At 36.8% G+C, this 23,187-nt stretch overlaps 1 protein-coding gene across 1 annotated transcript in view; it reads left to right on the top strand.

Moving 5' to 3' along the window:
- Nucleotides 1-23,187, top strand: part of ANGPT1 (angiopoietin 1) — a 159,667-nt gene that overhangs the window by 99,354 nt on the left and 37,126 nt on the right. The window contains exons 5-6 of the mRNA XM_021388672.1: nucleotides 7,663-7,790; nucleotides 13,167-13,268. Coding sequence (XP_021244347.1) covers nucleotides 7,663-7,790; nucleotides 13,167-13,268 — 230 coding nt within the window. The remainder of the gene's footprint in view (nucleotides 1-7,662; nucleotides 7,791-13,166; nucleotides 13,269-23,187) is intronic.

Raw genomic sequence — 23,187 nt, 5'->3', positions numbered from 1 at the left:
ACATCATTTTCCAAGACCTAGTCAATTCCTGCAGCACTACAGGAGGGGAATTCTGCTTTAAATGATTTATTTAATAAGTAGGTGGATAGCTTGAGTACTCTTGCTATGCCATTGTTTGCTTTTCTTACTTTATACTCTTAGCAGGGAGGAAAAAAAAGAGAAATGCAACATTCTATTACCTGCTAAAACTTTTCTGTAAATATTAATATGAGGCAACTAATTTGCTGAGCCTTTTCTCTTCACTCCCTACCTTAAAAATGTGGATCTGAAATTTTTGTATGTAATGACCCTTTGTGTTTCTAACCAACCTGAGACTGTGCTAGTTCGGGCAGAATCAACTTAGCTCTGTTAACTGCATTTCAGCATAGCTTGTTAGTTGTGTTGAGTTATATTAAGAGAGGTTTGCACATTCATTTGGACCTCCCACATGGAGTAAGTAGTATGCACGGAAATATGAAGGGCTAGGGGCTGCTGGCAAATGGACCATTTTTGCTTTTGTCATTGCTCCTTGGGAACAAAATCCTTTCACTTCTCCATACATTCTAATGATTGTAGAACCACATGATAAGTCAAATTAAGGGAGCTGTTCCAATGGAATTACATGCTTGTTAAAACAAGAGGGAGTTCTGCTAAACCCTTACCTCAAAAACAAAAACCAAGCCTTCTGCTGGATCTCATGTTAGTCGACTCACTCTGGCTATGGAGATTGTGAACAACAGTGTCATGGTTTTATGATTTTTGGTTATCGGTATTCCACATCATAGCATCATGTAGTGCACTGGGAAGAGCAGCACCACTCATTTAAATGACACTGCAGATTTATTTGGGGGTAATAATGAAATGCTCCCTTAAATATAAAATAAAAATGTTAACTTATACTGCCATAAACTCTGAAAGTTCAAAGTAAGGTCAGCATTTTCCATTCTCATTATTCAACAGTTGAGTGTGCCTAAGGAAGGAGTTCTAGAGTTCTGTTTCCTTCTAGCTTAAATAGCCATGTGAGTTCAAGGTAAATTCCCAAGTAAATCTTGAAAGGAAAGCATGGGAGTTGTTTCTGGCCTATTAATGATTGAAATGAAAAAATTTATAAATTATACAATCTTATAAATTACTACAAATTGACAGAAAGAAATCAGAAAAATATGTACCACAGTGTAATTCATGATGTGCTCAAATACAGTACAAAATATTTGAACCTAAGCCTCAAAAACTAAACAAAAAAGACTAAAAAAAAAAGACAATGAATAGTGTGACACAGAGTCCACCAAATATATTAGATCTACTTCAGGCAGTGAAAAAATTGTAGTATGCAGTAGAAATGATTGGCTTCTTATGTATCTGAACAGACTGGAATCTAGGAAATGCACTATTCTAATCCTCTTTGCCAGGTGCTGAAACATGCTCTTACATGGCTATCATTTCAGTTTATAGGCAAAACCATGGTTATCTGGAGAACAAATCTAAGTTGAAGCATGCTTCCAGTTTTGTGCCTGTTTCTGTGGTGCACAAAGCATTTGCAGCACAACTGTTTTACTGAAGGGAACACTGGCGTAGCACAGACATCTATTAGATCACAATTCAATATTTGTTCTCAAGTGGAGGTTGGTATCTGCAAGACTAGGCCACTGAAATGACACACTGTACCTCTGGCTGTAAGTCAGCAAAAAACTGAGTGGCTGTAACTTTGAGTATTTTTCCTCCTCAAAACAGAAATAACCATCACCCTTTGTCAAATGTTTGTGACTCCTGGTGCTAACTCAGGGAACATATATGCATGGTGTGGGCCATATTCCAGGCCTCCACACTGGGGATATTTGACTGACATCCTTCTGATAACATTATCAAACTGTTCCCAGTTCAGTTCTTCGCAAGCCGGGTGCTATTTGCGATTTTAACTAGAAAGGCAGTGGAGCACAGCAGCTGCACCCAAATGGCTAGAAAAGAGGTTAGAGATACATGATATCTTATGGAAGTGTAGGATTCCCCAACTGTGTGTCTGGAACCATGACAAGATTAAGGCAAACTTTGCTTGCAGCCTGGATACAGACAGCAACTACCACACTGTAGTCCTTGAATGACCCTGTCCTGGAATGCTGCTGCTGTAGGTAGAAAGACACCAGTTTACAAGCTTCTCCTTTTCAATTTTTTAGAAGCTTCTCATCTGAGCCAGAATTTTTCACATGAGATGCTTTTGACAAAGCAGCTAGAATTTAGATAAAATATATTTGCCAATAAGATGTTGGAGAGAGACCTTTCCTTCTAAGATTCAAAAGCACCTTTTGGTATATATGGTGACTACTGCATCTTATAAGAAAATTAGATTTGTGTAAATAAAACACTGAAGCCATGAAAATAAAATAATTAAATAAGACGCTGCAGAAGTCCGAATATCTGTCCAACTAGGTCACCATCATACACAAAAACAACAGCTGCCTTTCATTTACTGGCAGTATCAGTATCAGAGGACACAGGACTCTAGTGATTAACTCAGTCTCAACTGATTTCAAAAATATGTCAGTTCAGAGCTTAAACATTTAGTAAATATGAATGTGATTTTATTGATTCAGTCAACATAATGAACTGCAGTTTGATATTCTTTATTATTTATAGACAAACTGCATTGTTCGTTCACCAAATATCTGAGAGACTTGAAAAATAGTGAATTAAGTACTTCATTTTCCTAAACAGAATTCTTAAAAAAATCAGTGTGTTAATTTTGAAATATTTTTCTAGTAGAGATCGAATTAGATAATTTTCATATATATAAGAAAAAGGATATGTATTACATATTTTATATTTTGTGTTCCTAGAGGATGACTTTAGATTACTACGTATTTCAGGAGCTGTTTCCTCTTTAGAGTTTGTTGCTATTGCTTTATATTTCAGAAGAGAAGTAGACTTCTTTCATTTGAGATAACTTTTAGGAACTAATTAACTAAGCACTTACTAGCAGTAGAGCCGCTCAGCTCTGGCATCTCACAGCTCCTGGGTCAGCAGAAACCACGTTTGTTTGGATTCCTCTCCTGTGAAGCTGTAGAGTAACCACCCTGCCAGGGCTGTTACACTTACATGGGAGCAGCCATCTGGCAGAGCCCTGGGCACATAGAGAAGATATCTACTATTTTACCTGGGCTCAACCCATCATCCAAGGCTTTGGAGAAAAAAAAGAGCAAAAGAACTGACAGCTGAAAGAAGTAATTCCCCGGGTAGGGAAACGTAGATAGTATCGACCAAGGAGAAAGTTACTGGGCTGAAAATTAAGCAGAAGTCTTTTGGGTATACAGTGAAATAAATTGATTTTACTTGTTAATTCATCTTCTCATTAGGAAAGTAGGTTTTTACACATAGGCATTATGGCTTTGTAGGGGCATGACTTCATCACCAGTTTATTCATCCAAAAAAGGAAACACAAAAAACTCTTCCAGGGCTCCAAATTTTGTCTAACTATTCAGGTTTTAAAATTGTAATATTATTTTACTTGACATAGACATATCTTTTTCTTCAGATACATAAACCAGTATATCAGAAAACAGCTAAACTAACATTTGAAAATTCCAAAGAAAGTTAAGATGTTTAAGCTGAACAAAGAAATTTAATGGCTACACTATTTGTTTTAAAACTCCTTCTCTGAACCTTATTCCTTTTAAAATATTTATTCACACATTTACCATATGTCAGCTGGTGTATCATTCATTGGATGTGTAAAGGATTTAAGGTCTATGTAATGTTGTACAAAGGCTGCTCTGAAAGTAATGCCTCATATTTTATTATGTTGGCCCATGATTTCAGAGACGGTCTTAGTGATATGACAGCAGAGGTGGAGCCTTCCTGCCAACATTCCATTACATTTTGTTGCCATGTGACAGACGGCAGCAGAGGGGCACTCTGACAAAATGGCATGTGACATGGAAGTGTGGATGGAGCAAAGGTGTGGAACTGAATTTCTCCGTGTGGAAAAAATTGCATCCACTGACATTCATTGATGCTTGCTGAACATGTATGGAGACCAAACAGTGGATGTGAGCACAGTGAGGCAGTGGGTGGTGCATTTCAGCGGTGATGACAGTGACAGCAGGTAACCTCTGCAGATTGTGTGGTATGCAGGCTCTTGTTCATTGCTGGCCAAAATGCACAGTTGATGGTGGTGACTATGTTGAAAAACAGGGTATTGTAGCTGAGAATTTGATCTATCTAATAGTAGTCCATGTATCTGTTGTAGTTTCCATGGTAATAAATAGGAGGCATTACTTTTGGAGCATCCTACGTAGGAAAAAAAAAAACCTTTGAGTGATAGAAGTGATTTGGAAGCTATATGGAATACTGAGTTAGAAAAACAAAATTAAACCTTAGAAGAAAACATATTTTACCCTGAAAGTGCATTACCAGTAACATTCCTGAGTATTAATTTTCTGATATCCTTGGGCTCTTGCAAATTACAGCCTGATCTGTTCAGGAAAGCTTAACTTTGTTCTGGTCTTACTAAATGTATTGTGCTGCAACATGTAACAGCTCAGCAGCAGCTTCACAAGTGGTTGAGCTTTCATTCTCGGCTTCTGAGAGAGGGATGACAGGCACCTAAGAAAGCCGTCTTCTCCTGGCTACAGTGGTTCAGTGCATGTACTGAACACACTGCTGTAAAATAATTGGGTTGCTTAGTCTATAGGAAATTACCACATCTGCTTTCTGTGTACTTGGGTATTTCAACTGGCTGATACTGAAGGGAAGGAAGAAACTGAGCACATGCAGGGCATTTGTCTATCACCTTCCTCTCTGATGTCAACAGGAGTTTTGTTGCATTTTCTCTAGTCTCAAAGCAAAAGCTAAAAATAGTTTTCTAAGTATGCTTTCTAGATATTCATTTCCTGAGAAAATTCTTTTCAAATCTAATTCTAATTCATTTGAAATTAAAATCTTACTTCATTTGAAAATCGGATAATATTAACTTTTGGAGACAATCCTTAAATTTTCGTCTAACTTTCAGTTAAAAAGGAACCAAATTCAAATCTTAGTATCCCTGAGTGACTCTTAAGTGTTTTGCAATGTGTATATTATGGTAAAATAGAGGTAAGATGATCTTTCTATTTGTATTATACATATTAAATATAAGTAGTTAAAACTGAAGGAAATGAAGACTCTGCCTCTGTACACCAAATACATTTTTAGACAAGAGTAATTAATGTCCACAGTTGAAACACCAGTCTTAGAGAAATTCAGGCCAGGAAGAATGGATTTAATCTAAAGCCCCTTGAAATCAATGGGAGGCTTTGCTTTAACTCCTCTGGGATTTGGCTCCAGCCCCAAGTAATTATTCAAGCTGGGCTTTGGCCACTGATGCTAACACCATCTGCTTACAGAAAAGTACTGTGAAATCTTTAATTAACACGAGTCATGAAGGCCTCACTTCTGTGATTTCTTTAAAAACTGACACCTTCGTGCACTGTTTTGTGTGCCTTGCTGAGGGCCTCATCTTCTGCCATCTCACAGGGAAGTGTCACCTACTGCACCACCAGCACTGCCTTTCTTTTCTAAGTTCCAAAGGAGTTGATTTTCCAAATTAAGTTCACATGCAAGTATCTGAACCTAGTTTTATTTTTATTGATGTTGTAGGATAAAAACAATAAGCATATCATATGCATGGAAAAGGAAAAATAAGAGGATTTTGTTTGTGTCTGTACCTAGAGAGTAGGATAATCTTACAGTTCAAGTCTGGACTTCTCACTGTTTTTCCATTTTTGTCTTTTCACAAAACCACTGGAGCAAAGTACTTAACAATTTTCTTCCTCATTCTCTGCATCTGTTTAATGATATAAATGCCAATAAACCTTGCAGAAATTTACCATGCTAAGATATTGTTTTGAAGTGTTCAGAGGTGAGTTAGTATATCATGCTGCAAAGCAAACTCTCTTATGGCCAGGATGCCACATGCTGTGCAAGACTGTTGCTCTTTTGCACACCGTTATCATTAAGCATCAGATTTACAGTATGGACCACTTCATTGAGAGTGAATAAGATGTGGTCCTTTTTCTACATACAACTCAGATTTTCAAGCCAAAAAATTGAAAAAAGATGTGTGTGTCACCAGACAATGACTGTGTCTGGAGGACTTAAATGTTGTTTCCTTATTGAAGGGATTAATGAAGTGCTAGCCTGAGCCACGCACAGCACTTACAGACATGTTTAACTTTAAGAATCTGAGTAGACTGATCGATTTCTATGGGAATACTGATGTGCTTAAAGTATGTGATATTGGAATGAAATCATACTCTTTGTTATCGTGTGGGGTCAGACTACTTTTGTTTGTGAAAGTGAAGGGAACACTCTCAGATGACACTCCTCCTACATGGAATCTCCTGGCTCTTCAAAACTGGGATCCTCAAATATTCCCTCCTGATTTCTCAGCCTAGACTGTGTACATAATTCACTCTGAAAGTAATGCCTCCTATTTATTACTGTGGAAACTACAACAGATACAAGGAGCACAGTAACACTGCTTGATAGAGCAAATTCTCAGCTACAGTACACTCTTTTTCAACATAGTCACCCCCATTAGCTATCTATTTTGGCAGAGTGATTAATTTTTGCCAGCCTGCATTCTGCACTTGTAAACACGTGCACCAACGGAGGTGACGCGCTGTCGCCACTGCTGAAATGCACCACCTACCGCCTCACTGAGCTCACATCCACTGTTCGGTCTCCATAAGTGTTCAGCGAGTATCAATGAATGTCAGTGGATGCAATCTTTTCCACATGGAGGAATTCAATTCCACACCTTTTCTCCAAACACACTTCCATGTCAGAGTGCCCCTCTGCTGCCATCTGACACATGGCAAGAAAATGTAATGAAATATTGGTGGAAAGGTCCAACCTCTACTGCCGTACCACCAACATTCACCTCTGATGTTGTGGGTCAACATAATAAAATAGGAGGCATTACTTTTGGAGCAGCCTTCATGGGTGGTCTGTGACCTGCAGGGTCAAGATCTGCACCGATGTTACAATATTAATTGTTTTCCTGTTCTGAGTCATGGAAAGACTAAATACGTCTCTAAACAACGGACTTCAGAAGAACCATTTTTTCTTTTTTTCCCCTAGGCTGCGTCTATGTACATGTGAAACTCATGAAATCATTCTCTTCCTCCCAAAAAACAAACTTAAGCAAACAACTCCCTTGCTGCAAGCCCCCAGGCTGCTCAAAAGGCAGTGCATCATCGAGAAAAGGCATAGGCTCTCTCCTTCCAGATTTTGTATTGCTCTCTCAGGTGAAGTCTGTCTTGGATCACAGCACTGAACAAGCTTGTCCACCTCCACATGCTGTTGCTGGAGTGTTCTTTGACAACCTCCCATACACAGCTTTATTCAGGCGCAACACCTGCAGCTGCACAGTCCTTTGCTCTCAAGAAGGAATCTGCTGTGCTCATCTCTCTGTAGACAGGATGCTCTGTTTGCATCAAGACTTATTTCTGCTGGTGCCTCCTCTGCCATCTGTCTGAAAGTTTCATAATAGTTATTTAATAGAATTTACTAAATTACTAAGGACCACAGCATAGTTATTACTGTGAATGTTTAAAGTGAATACAATGTGCAAAAGTGAGTTTCTTTCATACAAAAATGTTTAAGATCACTGTTGTAACTTACAGTACCGTATTTTTCTCTGTGTTGCAGTTTTACTTAAGAATGCAAAGAAGGAGGAAGAAAAGCCTTTCAGAGACTGTGCAGATGTATACCAATCTGGTTTTAACAAAAGTGGTGTCTACACTATTTATATTAACAATGTGTCAGATCCTAAAAAGGTGAGGCAAATATATGATTTATTTTCATTTTTGTTAATGAGATGTTACCCTGACCTTAAAAGGAGCATCTGAAGCCTTTATGGAAGTTCTCATTCTTCAAACTGAAACAAATAAACCTCGTTATATTCAATCTTGAAAAAAATACAGTAGAATGAAGAAAATGATTAAGTGTAGTATTGCAGACATTCTTCTTTCTCACTGACAGAGAATCCTTCCTAAATTCCAACATGCACTCAAGAGTTGACTCACTTCCTCCCACTCAGCAAGTTCAGTTGAATCTGTCTATGACCCCAAATAAGTCTGCAATAAGGCATAGAAGATTATTATTTTCTATTATAAATTTATTCTTTTCTTCTATAATATTATCTTCTTTCATAAAATGTTGTAATGAGGAAGCTGATGAGGAGATGATGTAGTATCAGTGAAAGAAATAGAAGAATTAATGGATTTTAGTATGAAGATTTACAAAAATCGTACTTTTTTGTACAAAGCAAGGAAGAATATATTTGACTGCAGAGAACACATCTTAAATATTAGCACTGTTTGAAATGATGAATCTTGTATTTTCTTTTCCTCTGAAAATATCTTTGGGAGCTTTTTTGGATGAAAATGAAACATTGTCTATATAGGAAGCTTTTTCTAGAATCCTTTTGGGGCTAAACTGAGCCAGCTGTAGTTAGGAATGTGAACGAACAGGCTAAGGCTAATTTATGCAGGAATAAAGGCTGGCTTGTCCCTCTGGCAGGGCACTACTGGGACCAGCCCCACTATGGCTATGGGCTGGTTACTTGCCAGGGAAAAATAGAGTGTCATCCAGCAAGTGGGTTGGACAGAAGGAACGGAACTCTGTCTTTCTGGTGATTTTATTCTTGCTGCAGTGAGACCTGTTTGCAGGTGACCCTGCAAAACAGAAGAATGCAATTAAAAGTATTACCAGTGTAACTCTCTATAGGCACTTTACAATGATACTAAGATATGTAAAATTTATTTCTAAAGTGAATTTGGCTTTGCACAGCCTTTGGAAGCCTCTGAATGTCAACACATTATAGTTTACTGAGGAATTAGAGTTCATTAAACCATGATTACAATTGGAGTGGGAGAGTGCTTTGGGCAAAGGCCAATATAGCTCTGATGAATATGAATGAACATGATATGAAATGTAGAGACACCTTTAAGCATTACTGAACAGGACAAGAACAAAAGCAGTTCTATAGAAGCTGCTCAGCTCGGAACAGAGATGTTACATCAAATTCAGAATTGTACAAATTGGATTTACTTAGCCTTATTAAAGTTCCAGAATCTGAATTGCAGTGAAAAACAGTAGCTGCCTGAAAGCACTGTAGCACTAATGTTCCTGGTATCTTTACCCTAAACACACTTCACTGATAATACAAGTGCAGCGACACTATGGAAGCTACTCTGTGTTTGTACTATATCACTGTTTGCAGACACTGTTGTCAATCAGTACAGGTAGCACAGTTCAGCTGTTATCACTGTATTACTTTTTTCCTGGAGGCTTCCTTTTTAGTAAGAACATGTGTGTGTGTTGAGAGAGTTTCTGCTAGCACGTGTTTCTGTCTTGCACTAGTGATAACACAGTAAGAGCTGATCCTGGGCATGTTCATGTTAGTCAAGTGAGGAGTCTAATTGCTTTAACAGATGTTTTTTACAGACATTAAGATTGTATTAACAGTCTGCAAGGTAGTGCTGTGCAGAGATAGCTGAACCAACTCCAGCTGAGATGGCTTCAAAATCAGATCTCTGCATCACTGTGGCAGAACTAATTAGCCCAGAGGTAGCACCACACTGACACGGTTAGATTGCTCTGGGACCCAAGCTAATGTCCTGATAGGAATTCCACGGAGACATACCCATTTGTTTAAAGCAGCCTTAGTTATCTGGATTACCACAACAGTAATGCACAATTCCTGTGTTTCTGAGGTGACCTAATAAATTGTTGCCTTCTGTAATACCTGCAGCCACTGGCAACAGCCTCATTTCTGGCAATTTTATACTTTGGGATACAAAAATAGACCTTCATTCAAATAGACATTCATTCATACATTATGTATTTCCTAAGGGATACTTTTTTGCATCCTAACATCGAATGACAAATGCCCCTTCATCATCTATACAAATGTTACTGTCAGTTATAATAATTTTGCTCTTCATACCTTACAGCTCCATATCATTTATATGCCTCACTTTTATGTGCTTAAAAAAAAACAGCTTGCAATTTTTCTTTCACGCCTCTAGCTTCAACAGTTCTTTGGCTTAAAATTTCTAACCCTACATGAAAAACAAGTGATTCGTTTCTGATGAAAAGGACCTAAATAATACTCCATATTTATGAGTTGGGAAAAGGATTGCCTTAAAATATTAAGCTAATTAATTAGCTTACATTGAGGTGTGTGTGTGTGTGTGTGCGGTGCTTGATGGTGTTGATAAACAATTGTCCCTCTGTCATAGTGACAGCAAAGGCAATAGTTCTCTCAGGGCCCTGCACAGGTGGGGTCAGCTACTGCGGGAAGTGGGGCTGATGAGGACAAAGGTGCAGTGAGAGTGAGGTCATCACTGTTACAGGAACTGGAGGAAGCCAAGGGGACAGCTCTGGGTGCCTGCAGCGTCTCCATATCCTATCATGCTTCAGTGTATGGCTCTGTTCTACCATCCTCCAAAGTCATCACAAAGATGACTTCTATAAATTTCTGTGTGCACTGCACTGAAAATGTCATGTTAAATTGCTAGCAGGGTCTGTGTATCTGTGTGTTTACAACTCTGCAAAAAATCTGGACTGCCATGAATTCTGTGTTCACCCCACTGCTCTGCTTTCTGCCTGTGAACTGTATGCCAGCTTCACATTGATGACCTCCTGGTGTGTATCTGTCAGAACTTTAACTCTTTAACTATATGCAGGCTGCATGCACTGTGGAGTCTGTGGCTCTTGCTTGATTACCGCCAGCCTTGGTTTCCGTATCAGACAGACATTCCCTGAATTTCAAATGGCTGATCTTGAGCTTGTTGCTACAAATCTACAGTGTAGACTTGTGAAGTCTTAGTGTAGAAGAGCTTAAAGTACAGTATGAGGTAATCCCACTAGTTTTGTTTACAGTAGAATTGCACTGATCTCTACATTATTATTATACATTTTTAGTAATTTAATCCATAAATGTGAATTATGTACAAATAATTCCATATATGCCTTTTAATAGCTTGGGTATTCTTACTCATGCATTTAAGGAAGGCATTAGTGAAATGCTTTGGATACCCTTTTAATTTAAACCAGGTTCTTTTTGTTGATGATAAACTCAGAATGTAGAGATGCATAAAAATTCAAAGTCTCTTTTCTTCATCCTTTTCTTTATGTGGTAGAGGATTAAACATCAGAACATGCTAAAAGTTGTTTAATGGTTGAGTGCTCTGACCTTGTCTGGGACAGCAGCCAGTCCAGGACATTCGTTGGCTAGAACTGTGCACAGCAAACATCTATAAAGAGCTTGGCACCCCTGTTAGTATGGCAGGTGTTTGTGTCTACCACCATAGAAAATGCCAGACCACACAATGACAGCTGCTATAAATCTTTCTTTCACTCTGCAGTTTTCTCTTTTAATCTGCTATATTATTTAGAAAATATTCAAGTATTTTAATAGGTGTTTTGTTATATTTTAGAATGAAAAGGCTTGCATTATTTTGTGTGTGTGTGTGTGCACGTGTGTGTCTTTAAAATGAGTAGTCTTAGTACAGATGAGGATTTAATGCTTCAGAAATTGGCACGGATTCATGGGAGCTTTACATGACTTGTATGGAAAGTGAATCCATCATTTAGAAATTCTCACTGTAAATCAGATTAAGAAATTAAATCTTGTAGATAAATGTTTTGACTCTCACTGTCTTCTGTGAACACAGAATAGGGCCAAAATATTTGTAAAATAATTGTGGTTTTTCTTGTGGTTAACCTAAATGAAGCTCACATATTTGCACTGTTCAGTATTCTGTCTCCTTCCTGTACCTACACAGCGTCTTCGCTTGTCATGCCTGGAGCAAATTAAAACAAAAGTACTTGCACAGGATTACTATGGCAATGGTTATGAGAAGGAGAGATTTAAATTGTTTTGCCTGAGGGTGGAATATGGTTCTCTAGTCAAATGAGATATATTATGAATTGGATATTAACCTTTGATTTGGCAAAGAAACTTAAAGCTCCAAGTTACTGTCCCGTGCTGTCTTGCTGATGTGAATGCCAAATGCTAAACTGATAGGTGGCACCTCTTCCACCTTCTCACATAGTATCAACTTTCTTAAAAAAGGAAATATATCTATAAAAGCACACAGTCAAGTGAAAATTCGGATACTTGCAGTGCCACTCTGGGGTGGATGAGTACTTGGGAATGAAAATCAGGAACATTTGCTTCAATTAGTAGCACTGAGAAGCTTAGCTGGATCTTAAAATTGTATCATACAGTAATGAATGCTATCACTACATACCAAGAAAAGTGAATGTGTAAGTAGTATTTGTAATTTTTCATAATGTATCTTCTATATTTTTAAAAAAGGTAGAGTAAGAAGAGTGACAAATGAATAAAAATTAAATATCCATTTTAATTATTACGTGGATTATTTAGGATTGTTAATGGCTTTCAACTGAAAACATACTTACATCGAGCTTCAGCAAAATTGTTATATTGTTAAATTATCCTTAATACACAGAATATCAATATCTAGCAGATTTTTTCAGTGTTATAATGGAAGGATATGGCCTTAGACATTCAGTACATGTCTTACTGTGGTAAGATATCTGTACTTGAGCCTCTTCCTATGTTCTCCATCATCTCTAAGGAGGCTTAGACTGAGATCAATTGTCCGTGTTTACAGATGCTGTCTGACACACTGATACATTACACCACAAAGCAAAACAGATTAATCTAAGCTTTGCTACATTTAGGACTCCTTGAACTGATATTTTCTGTAAGAATTCCTGAAGATTCTTTGTCGATTGGACAATTCTGCTAAAAGCCATAGAAAACATTATTATCACTGAAAAATACACCTCTTTGTTTAGAGGTGTTCTTTAGAGGAAGGTACTAGTTTTAGAGAAACTAAAGAGAAAGTAGACAAGGAATGCAGAGGCAGTGTGAAGAGGAAAGCTGAAGGTGCTGAGGAGGTGATGGGGAGATATTCTTGCGTAATTTTCTGAATGAACACGAGACTTTACTGAGAGAATTACACTGAACATATATGGGGTCTGAGCACGCCATCAAAGGCATAAAGTATGAATCCATATGGAAACAGGCTTCCATAATTCCATTATTCACATTTTCTACCTCTAAAATGACAGGATTCCAATGCAAGTATCTCTTCTTTTTTGTTACTGCACAGGTCTTTTGCAATATGGAAATCACTGGTGGGGGATGGACAGTTATACAGCACCGAGAAGATGGGAGTCTGGATTTCCAGAAAGGCTGGAAAGAATACAAAATGGTAAGGTAAAAAATGTGGAATAGCTGTACGTTCGTAGGAACGTTAGATTTCAAATAGTACTTCCCATTGTCTTAAGCAGGCGGTTCTGTCTATATGGTGTGATGTTGTCCTGCAGTCTTTTATGAACGGCCTTTTTCATGCCTGTTACTATTTACAGTCGTAATACCCTTTTTTTACTCAGCTGAATATTATTTTGAATGAATTAGGGTTTCTGTCAGTTCAGTTACTGAGATTAAAATGAGATGATATCCAGGCATATATAGCAAAGAATGTTACTGTCTTGTCTGCCCCTCTGAAGTCTGGAATTGCTGTGACATTGATGGGTAATGATGTGCTGATATTCCTAATGCATGAATGCCTTCAACTAAGGGGAACTCCTTCAGAATTTGGAGCTTCTCAGTTAGGAATGAAGAGTTTTACTGGGGTTTATCCCAATCCACACAACAGCTCTGCCAGTTAAGACAATGTACTGGAAATGTTGATACTTCAAATAGAATTAAAGGACAATAAATAACTTACCAAATTACGGATGACATTACATTAGCTGATTATTTTCCCATTGCAAACTTAAAAAAAAAATACTCCAGTCTAAAGAATTTCTGAGCTTCTCACTCATTCCCTCATCAAACTTCTTCATGGAGTTTCTTTCTTTGAGTCCCTTAGAACTGGATTTCATTTCCAAGACATTCCCAGTGAAGTTTTCAGAACTGTGTTATCAGCTTGGAAGAGGAAAATCTTTTTTCCAACAGTTTTCAAAAGGTACCATACGGAAGGAGTATTTAAAATGCTTAAAAAATAACAAGGTCCAGTCAGTAATAATTTAAGTGGGGAAAAGTTCTGTTGCAGGAATTATCATTTCAAAAAAAAAAAAAAAAGAGAGAAATAAAAGGAATGTCAGATTATTTAAACAAAATATCATTTGGGATTCCAAGGACACTTTGTTTTCAGTATTTTTATATAACTAGAAAATATAAATTTTAGGGAAAAATTAACCATTTAGGTTCTTGAGATCGGACCTTGCCAACAATGGACTATCAGATTATATAATCTGTTTCATAATGCATGTGAAATAAAAATAATATTGAAATGACAAATATTTTTGAATGATTTTCAAAATTGGACACACATAAAAATAGAAAATCAGGCTGTTTGGAGTTTTAATTTAGCAGAAAATTTGAAAACTGTTCTACTCTGTTTTGATTTGGGGTCAAATAAAATACAAAACATCATTCTTTGGGAGGTGAACCAGAGATTTTAAAATTATACCAGTCTTACTTATGAAGAAATTAGAATTTGTGTATGCAGTCTAACTTGTTCTCTACATATGTTTTGTTTTAATTTATACACACCACATGAATTATAGAAATTTAATCCGGTATTTTCTCATTTGCTTTTTCTTAGACCACTTCTTTTTTTAAAATTTCCATTACAACAGTATGAACCTGTTCAGGATTGGATTATGGGGGTTTTGTCTAGTTCAAGCAGTCTGAATCCATTTTCATTTTCTTTATGGGTACTATAGTCTTCTCGTAGATAGTTCGCTTTTGTAGTATCTATTTCGGACTTTACTGATAACTATCCTATAAATCATGAAAAAAGTTATGATATAGTTTTTTTCTTCTTTCACCAATGTAACTACCCAAAGCCTCTAGCTGTGGTCATCTTATCCCATCAAATGTTGGACAAAGTCAGTAGAACAGACTAGAGATTACTGTAAAGTGAAGGAGTCTGAGCTTCAATCAAGAGCACTACTGACTTAATTGCCTCATTTTTTTTCATGGTGATGTAACAGCAGTGATAAATCTCTGGGGATTCTTTTACCTTCAGTGCATTTGGTTCCTATGGGAAAAGAATCTCAAAAACAGTGGAAAGTTTTGTTACAAACAAGTATTGAATGCCAGCTTTGAAGCTGGGCTAAGACTCAGGCCACCAGCCTGTAGTACGGCTAGAACCTTCACAAGTTTCTGTCTCTTCTTGTTTTATGAGACCTTTGCGTATTTTCTCTAACCCTAACTTGAGATCCTTATGGTGAGTAGCTCTGAAAGGCTGTACATGGGATATTCTCTGCAAAGGTGACTGACAACAGTGATGGTTACAGGAGTTACCCAGCACTGATTCACCCAGCTGAAAATCCTTGAGGTAATCACTGCCTTTGACTCAGTTTCTTGCTGGTGCCTCCAAGGTTTATGGAATTCAGTTCCTGTTCAGTGTATTCCACAGACATCAACACATGAAACAGATCAATAGAGAGATAAAGCAGCCATAAATATTTCAAAAGTAGGAAATACACAACTCAATCCATACTTTAATTACCACAAAGTTAGTGATAACAGTGCTACAACCTTTTTCTCCTTGTTCTTTTAGCTCCATTTCTACTTGTGTCCAATCCCTACTCTGGAAAACAAAGTTAAACTTCCTTTGGTATCTAAAACAGTAGCTGAAGAATAGAAGACTTATTCAGATTTATTCTGTTGTCTTCTTTTTTATTGGCATAAATGCTTACTAGTTCATTTTTGACATCAGTCATATGTCAAAAACATATACACATATACAGTGTAATTTGTGCCTTTGCTTTTAAGAACACATTTTTGAATACAAACTCTCATAGACCATTTCGGTTTTAAACATTCAGGTATATAAATTTGAAGAAATTTAGGGGGAGTCCTTTAAATTCAATCTCCTGTCCTTATTAGTATTTACTATACCTGCTCTTTCATGTTTTGCAATGGATTTTTCACATTACTATTTGTATCTTAGAAATATTTAAAGATAAGTATCAGATAATTCCTTTAACAGCAGGTAGGATCATCCTAAAGCAAGTTTCTGCCATTTTTCACATTTCTTTGTTTGAAGAGATAATTAGAGTTTTAACTTCTAGAAAGAGAATGTCTTTAAAAAAAAAATGCTTACCTGAGCAATTTTTCATCTGAGCAGAGTTTTTGTCTGACTGCTGTTCTGAACAGTCTTCAGATCAGCTTCTCCTTCCTTCTGTGGCTTAGTAGAACAGATCTGAAAAGAAGAATTGCTGGTTCTGATTAGACTGTCTGTCTAATCTATATATCTTTCTATCTATCTTGTATCTATCTATCTGTCTAGTTGGAGGCATATCTTATAACTTCTGCAGGAACAGACTCAATTTTTTCCGACAGTAACGTGAAGAACTATACAAATTACACTGCAGTACAAGCAAGATCCTTCCTGAAAAATGAAGGATTTGAGAATCACAGCGTCATAGAATCATAGAATCACTAAAGTTGAAAAAAATGAACCACTAATATAATCAAGTCCAACTGTCAACCCACCACCTCCGTGCCCACTAAACTATGTCCCTCAGTGCCACATCTCCATGTTTCATGAATGCATCCAGAGACAGTGACTCCACCACTTCCCTGGCAGTCTGTTCCAATGCTTGACCATCCATTCAGAGCAGAATTTTTTCCTAATATGCAACCCGAACCTCCCCTTGCACAGCTTGAGTCCACTACCTCTTATTCTATTGCTAGTTACCTGGGAGAAAAGACCAACCCCCACCTCGTCACAACTTCCTTTCAGGTAGTTGTAGAGAGCTATAGGGTCTCCCCTGAGGCTTCTTTTCTTCGGAACAAGAATGAACCTGGATGAAAGAAAAAAACTAGGGAATACACATCCTCAGAAAAGACAGAAGGCATGCTGCTTCCTTACTGGAAAAAGAAAAAGAACAAGATGAGTTGGGAGGTATATTTGTTAAATGGATGAGCTCATGAGAGAGGAATGCAAGGGGATAAAAAATACACACTTTGGAAAAATAATTTCATAACATATAGGTACAAATACATTTCTTACGAATAGTATATTTTGAAGTCAGGAGTTATAAATTGTCTGCATCTGAAAAAAATCATTACTTCGAGAGAGTGGAATATATGACATGGAAGTAATTTGTTTCTTTCAAACATTTACCAAGTAATCTGGATATAAGGAAATGATTTTTAGTGACAGGAATGTGTATTAAGATATCCTGTGAGTAACGCCTTTCACAGAGACTCACTCATCTTTGATAAAGAATTGCATGTCACCCTAATTTATTAAAAAGTCACTTTTGACTGAAACTGATACTCAGTTAATTGTAGAGGCAATTGTTTATTGCCTCTAGACTAGGCAACAGAGATGTTACCACACAAGAAAGCATCTTCTTTACTTTTTGGAATGTTTCCAGATTAAAAATTAAACATAGTGTTGTGCAGTTGTGTTTTAACTATGCTATACTGAACACACTCTTTAACGTTTATTGAAGAAATTTTCTAACCAAAAGGTGGGCATGCAAGATCCAGCAGATATTTTGAGAGGTTTTGCTTGTTTGTTTTTTAATTAGGTGGAGAGATCCTTAGGTGCCCGCTCAGCTGTCCTCCAAATGAAAGTTGTATGCTCTCATCACAGAACAATTTTCTTTTGAGGGAGATACATGTCCTGCGTGATCTGTTCCCTTCGTGACTCGCTGAAGTAGCACTTCACCTTGGAATTCATGTCAAATTAGTGTTATAATTATCTGACTCTGGTGTTAATCTTCTTCTACTCTCACTCAATAATTAGTATCCTAGTGAAGCCCAGGCAAGAGAGAAAAGAGCAACCTGTAAGCCTGATGCTTATGGGGGAGAAAGAGAGAGAAAGAGTGAAAGAAAATTAAATCCTACCTTCAAGGTTCTTTCTTTTTGCCTAAAGTGAAACAAAATTACATTTTTTTCTTTTTAAGGACTTGAGTATTTACCACTAATCTATACAATTTGTTTATTTGCAAAGAACAAAATACAAACTTCTCTTACACTCCCAATTTATCTTTCTTATAATACAAAATGAAGCTTTCTTTTCTTTAAAACAAACTGATCTCCTTTGGATGCACTTTTTTAAGAGCCACACTAAGTGTCTGTACATTCTCAGGATCCATTTTTGCTAAACTGAGGGCACTTTGTGAGAGGAGTTCTCCACCTAGCCTAACTTGGTAGGAAATACTCACCTAATTTTAGTTAAGGAGTCAAAATGTTAGATTGAAATCCAGGTCAGAGGAAGAGTCACTACTGTTGTATATGGATAACTGGAGGAAAGTGAGTTGTATGGGACTTGTTGCCCAGCCAGAGGTACCATCTGTGCGAAATTTGCACTTCAAACCTGGGTTCTGATGTTGGGGTTCTTCCTCCTGAGGAAGTCTGCTTCTACTGATGCTTTGTGTGTTAAGGAAGGACAAAGACACTAACTTCTGTGTCTACTGATACATTTGGATTAGAAGGAACAAGAATGGCTGCAGGACTTGAACAAGGTTGCAGGAAACACTTCAAATGTGGAATACTTGTACATACATTTAGTTCCGTATTTGAAAGTAACTCAAGTGTTCATTTAATCTTTGGGGAAGATACCTTTGGGTTCCATCCAAACACATTTTTAAAACTTTGCACAAAATGTTTGTTGGTATGTCATAAAAATAATTATGAATATTTATTACTATTTGACTGTATTTTTAAAGTTAACATTATTTAACACATTGGTTATATCAGGAAAGTTTAAGCCATTTCTGTAGGCCATATGTATATTTTTAAATAAATATACAATGAATAATCTGACGTGATGGAAATGAAGAATTATACCGAGCTTTTAAGAAATTATCTCCTTAAACAAAATCCATGCCACAGCCTCAGCTAAGGCAAAAGGAGCTGAATATTCTTTATGGCTTCTGGGAAGATGCTGCCATTGTAAAACACTGAATTATTATCTGCTTTATTCAGTGAATTGTCTGTCAGGAGGTGAACCCATAGAATATATTGACTGTGTCTGGTTTCAATTTTATTTTGTCTGTAAAAAGTCAAAGCTTCCTATGAACATTATCAGACAAAATAAATAAAGTAAGAGAGATAATTTTTTAATAAACATGGAGTAACATGATTCAAGCAGAATCCCCCCACAGCATTTGCCAAACCTAATAAAACTCTTTTGCACCCTACTTATTATTTTTGAATAAGTATCAACTTCTTAAATTCTTTGTGTCATTTTTTAAATCAGTATTGAATTCAATTTCTTTATACTCATGACTGCTTTTTGTCTCTGTTAATCATTATGCAATTGAAAATGAGGTGATGTAGAACTTGGATGTCATCAAGAATAATTATAAAGTATGCCATTGCTGTCTTTGATTCTATGAGTTAATGCATATAAAAGGACAACACATTCCTATTTCATTTTTTTATATGTATATAACAGTTGGGCACTATGTCAGAACATACACAATTCTATGATATAGCTGTAGCCATAAAGAACCAGAAAACTCCTTTGCTTCATTCTGGTATATATATGTTTCATCCTAATACATATACATATTGCTCTGAAAATAAGTTGTGCTATCATGTCTGTAGGAACAGTTATAAACATAGTACAAAACACCACCAGATCATCATGCAGTTTTCAACAGCAGCAAAAATATAAATATTTCCAGTTTGTGAAAAAGAAAATGAAACATGAAAAAAATCTACACTAGGTCAGTGCAAAGATTTTTATATTCTGCCTGCAGCTAGTGTTGATCAGTTAAGAAAACATATTAGAGAATGCAAGCATTTTCCCAATATCTATAGAGTGCTAATGAGGAAAATGTAGGAGAGTTCTGAAAACTTTTGGAAATTTCTGACCTTTTCTTGTTACGATAACCACTCTTTTGGGAACTTAAAGTTTCTAGTTTACCAGTCATCCCAAAACCTTATGCAAATTTCAAGGGAAAAGGAAAGTGAGAGTTTTTTGGAGTAAAATGTAAAGTTTAAGGAATTAACCCCTGCACTTGGAAATATGTAACGGATGTAATACAAAAAGTTAATGACAAAATTGTATCTCCTAGTCACATAAAACGCAATTTTGGAACAGTACTGAAACCCCATTGGGTTTCAAAGGGAATTATAACATAATTAAATACAAACAGATTCATGAAATAGATGTTCCTTCTCCTACTAGATTAATAGCTGAGAATGACTTGGAACACCTCTAGTACTTCCTTGTTTTTAAGTGCAAACTTTTAACATGAGGTATTTGTTATAGTCGTATCAATACAAAAAACAAGACTGGTGATGGAGTCAATAGGTAAACAAACACATTTAATAACAGATTTGGGGCTGAAATAAACAACTTTTGTCCATATAAATTGATAAACGTATTCTATAGGCAAGGCTGAAAGCATCTTATCACTTGCCCCCCACAGAGTTAAACAGCAGTATGTTCATAACTTTTCTGTTAACTAAAACATTTGACTTTCATTACTTGATTTTCATTACTGAACAATTACTGATTTGACTCATGAACAGCAATCTTAATTAGGTCTGTTTTTGTGGATTTTTGTCTCATATAGAAGTCCCTTCTCATTACTAAAAATCTCCCTGAATTTCCATAAAGTATTTTCTAAGATTTGCTGTGGCGATAGCTTGAGTTCCCTTGTAATCTCTATCAAATCTCTCCCAGATGTCTAAGAATCCCTCGGAGGCAGTATGTGTTGGATATCTGCACTTGGCTGGCTGGTCCACTCTTGCTGGCAGGCAGCTGGAAGGGGCAACTGCTGAGCTGCTGACTGCCCATGCCAGGCAGCAGTTCTCCTGAAACTATGTTGAATGTCATGTTTGTGAGATGTATATCCCACTCTCAAAACTGTTCAGAAGGTATTTCATGAAAATAGCATACAGGTGTACATCACAAGTGCACAAGCTTGTTTCCATAAGTCTTCTGGCTGAAGAAAAAAAGATTTTACATTTGAAGATAAAATTCAGAGCTGTTCTTGAGGGCTAAAGACACAGAGGTGTAATCAAAAGAGCCTGGTATGATCTTTTTTTACTATCATTTTCTCTGCCAGCCTCAGAGTAGGAATGCAAACTAAAAGTTAATTCATGCTAAATCAGACTCTCGTCTGATTTAGCCCTAAGAAAGCTCTGATTACCTGCTTGTTTATTTGTTTGTTTTCCAACCATAATAAATGCTTAATAAAATACAATACCCATCCTTAGGAATATTCCTTTCTTCATAGGTATTTCTCGTATTCTGCTTACTTCTTTGGTTTTATTTCATAGCAGCAGTTTAAAATTAAATTTAAAAGGAGCGTCTCACGATAAAGAGACAATAATAAAAAATACATATGTATTTTTTTCTAATTAGGGCATGTAAAGAGATTTATTTGAGTATATAGTAACAAACAAGCCTTTAATTGTAAATGGAAATTGGTTTCAAGAATGCTGTTCTTCAATTAAAAAAATATTACCTGAGAGACTCAGCAGTACTTAGGAAACATAAATCATTTTTAGTCTAGTCATTTCTAATCTGAGTTTCAATAATGTAGCTCTTTCTAATGTAGCTAATGCAGAGACTTTCCCCATAATATATTTTATTTTTTTTTCATTTTTATATTCCTTCTGTTCTCTTTTGCTGCAACTTCATTTCCTTTGGTCAGGAGAGCAAACCACTTACTGATAGATTTTCATCTTAGCGTAATAACATGTGAAAAAAGAGAAGCAAGTGTAAATGCGAAGAAGAAAAATTGTTATTTTCAGAATAATTATATATAGTGTCTGTAGTTTATATAGAACACATATGGGAACACAATGTTAAAAAGCCACATGTATTACATCCTGAATAAGCTGTAATTTAAATAAGATAAGTCAAATATAATTCAGTAGAACCACAGTTCAAAGGAGAGCCCTTACTGCTTGCCAGCAGTGGGAAAATGGGAGAAAGAATTTGACAGAAATCTTCTTTTAAAGGGAGAGAGCTGTTAAAAATAATAATATATATTTTATAGAATAAGAAACTACTCATGCATCAATGTTGCATATTTTGACTGGTATATAGACATCTGAGCTCCAGTGATAAAATAACTTCTGACTTCTGGATTTTAGGGAGAAAAACTGCCTGCTGAGTAGCCCCTGCAGAGTATGTTTTCCCTTCCTCTCAGACAAGTGGCAATAACCATGGGCAAAAGAGGATGTCAGAGCCTGGCTGAGGCTGCTCCAGTAGGCCACTGCCAAGGTTGCTGCAACAGGACTGACCATGTGTAGGAGCCATAGGGCAGAGAGATCAGATGAGGTGATGGAAAGCGTCAAAAGAACAAATATAAAGTGTTGAAAACTACTCAGCTGCAGGCAGGGTTTATGCAGATGTGGAACAGGCCATTACATTTTAGAAAGTATGTATGAATTCAAATATGCATGCAAATGGAATCAAAGCAGTAGGTGAGAGAGACAGTCCTGGGAAAGCTTGAGGAGCAGGGCTCGAACTGACAGATTGCTGTGTTCAAAGCAAGATATCAACAGGGTTAACTACAAACAGTGTTTACAGGGACTAAAATGGGAAATCATCTGTTTGAAAAGGAGGATATAGTGAAATAACATGCAGAAAAGGAAGTATGAAATAACAGTATCCTTCTGTACTTAAATTTGAGTCCTCTCTGAGGCTCGTCACAAACTGAATCTCAGTTCTTGCAGGCTAAACACTTTGTACATGGGTTTCACTTGATGCCCTCTGAGCTAAAGGGCACGCATACTTACTCAAAGGCTGAACTCAGCTCAGTGTAGCCAAATGTGACACGTATTCTCAGTCTCTTGTTTTAGTAAGCACTAAGTATCTGCTCAGATAGGCTAGTTAAAAATGACTCCTGATAGAACGCTTTTTAATGTAAATTCCTCTGAGAACAACAAAAAAAATCCCTACTTGAAATATTTTTCCAATCCAGTCATAAACTTTTAAGCTTCTACAGTCTTACAATTAAGTAGTTTGCAGCTAGGATGCTTAGGTGTTGCTTGAGCAAAATCTTCCCTGCCCTGTAGCTTCTCTTAGGCGCAGTACCATCTACTGGAGAGGCAGGATTTCATCTCCACGTGCCCCAACTAGTCAAGATGGGAATCTGGGCAGTCAAATGTAACAGAGAGAAGGCTGT

Source organism: Numida meleagris, chromosome 2 (genome assembly GCF_002078875.1).
Source record: "Numida meleagris isolate 19003 breed g44 Domestic line chromosome 2, NumMel1.0, whole genome shotgun sequence".
Classification (NCBI taxonomy): domain Eukaryota; kingdom Metazoa; phylum Chordata; class Aves; order Galliformes; family Numididae; genus Numida; species Numida meleagris.
This window is presented reverse-complemented; position numbering and strand designations above follow the sequence as displayed.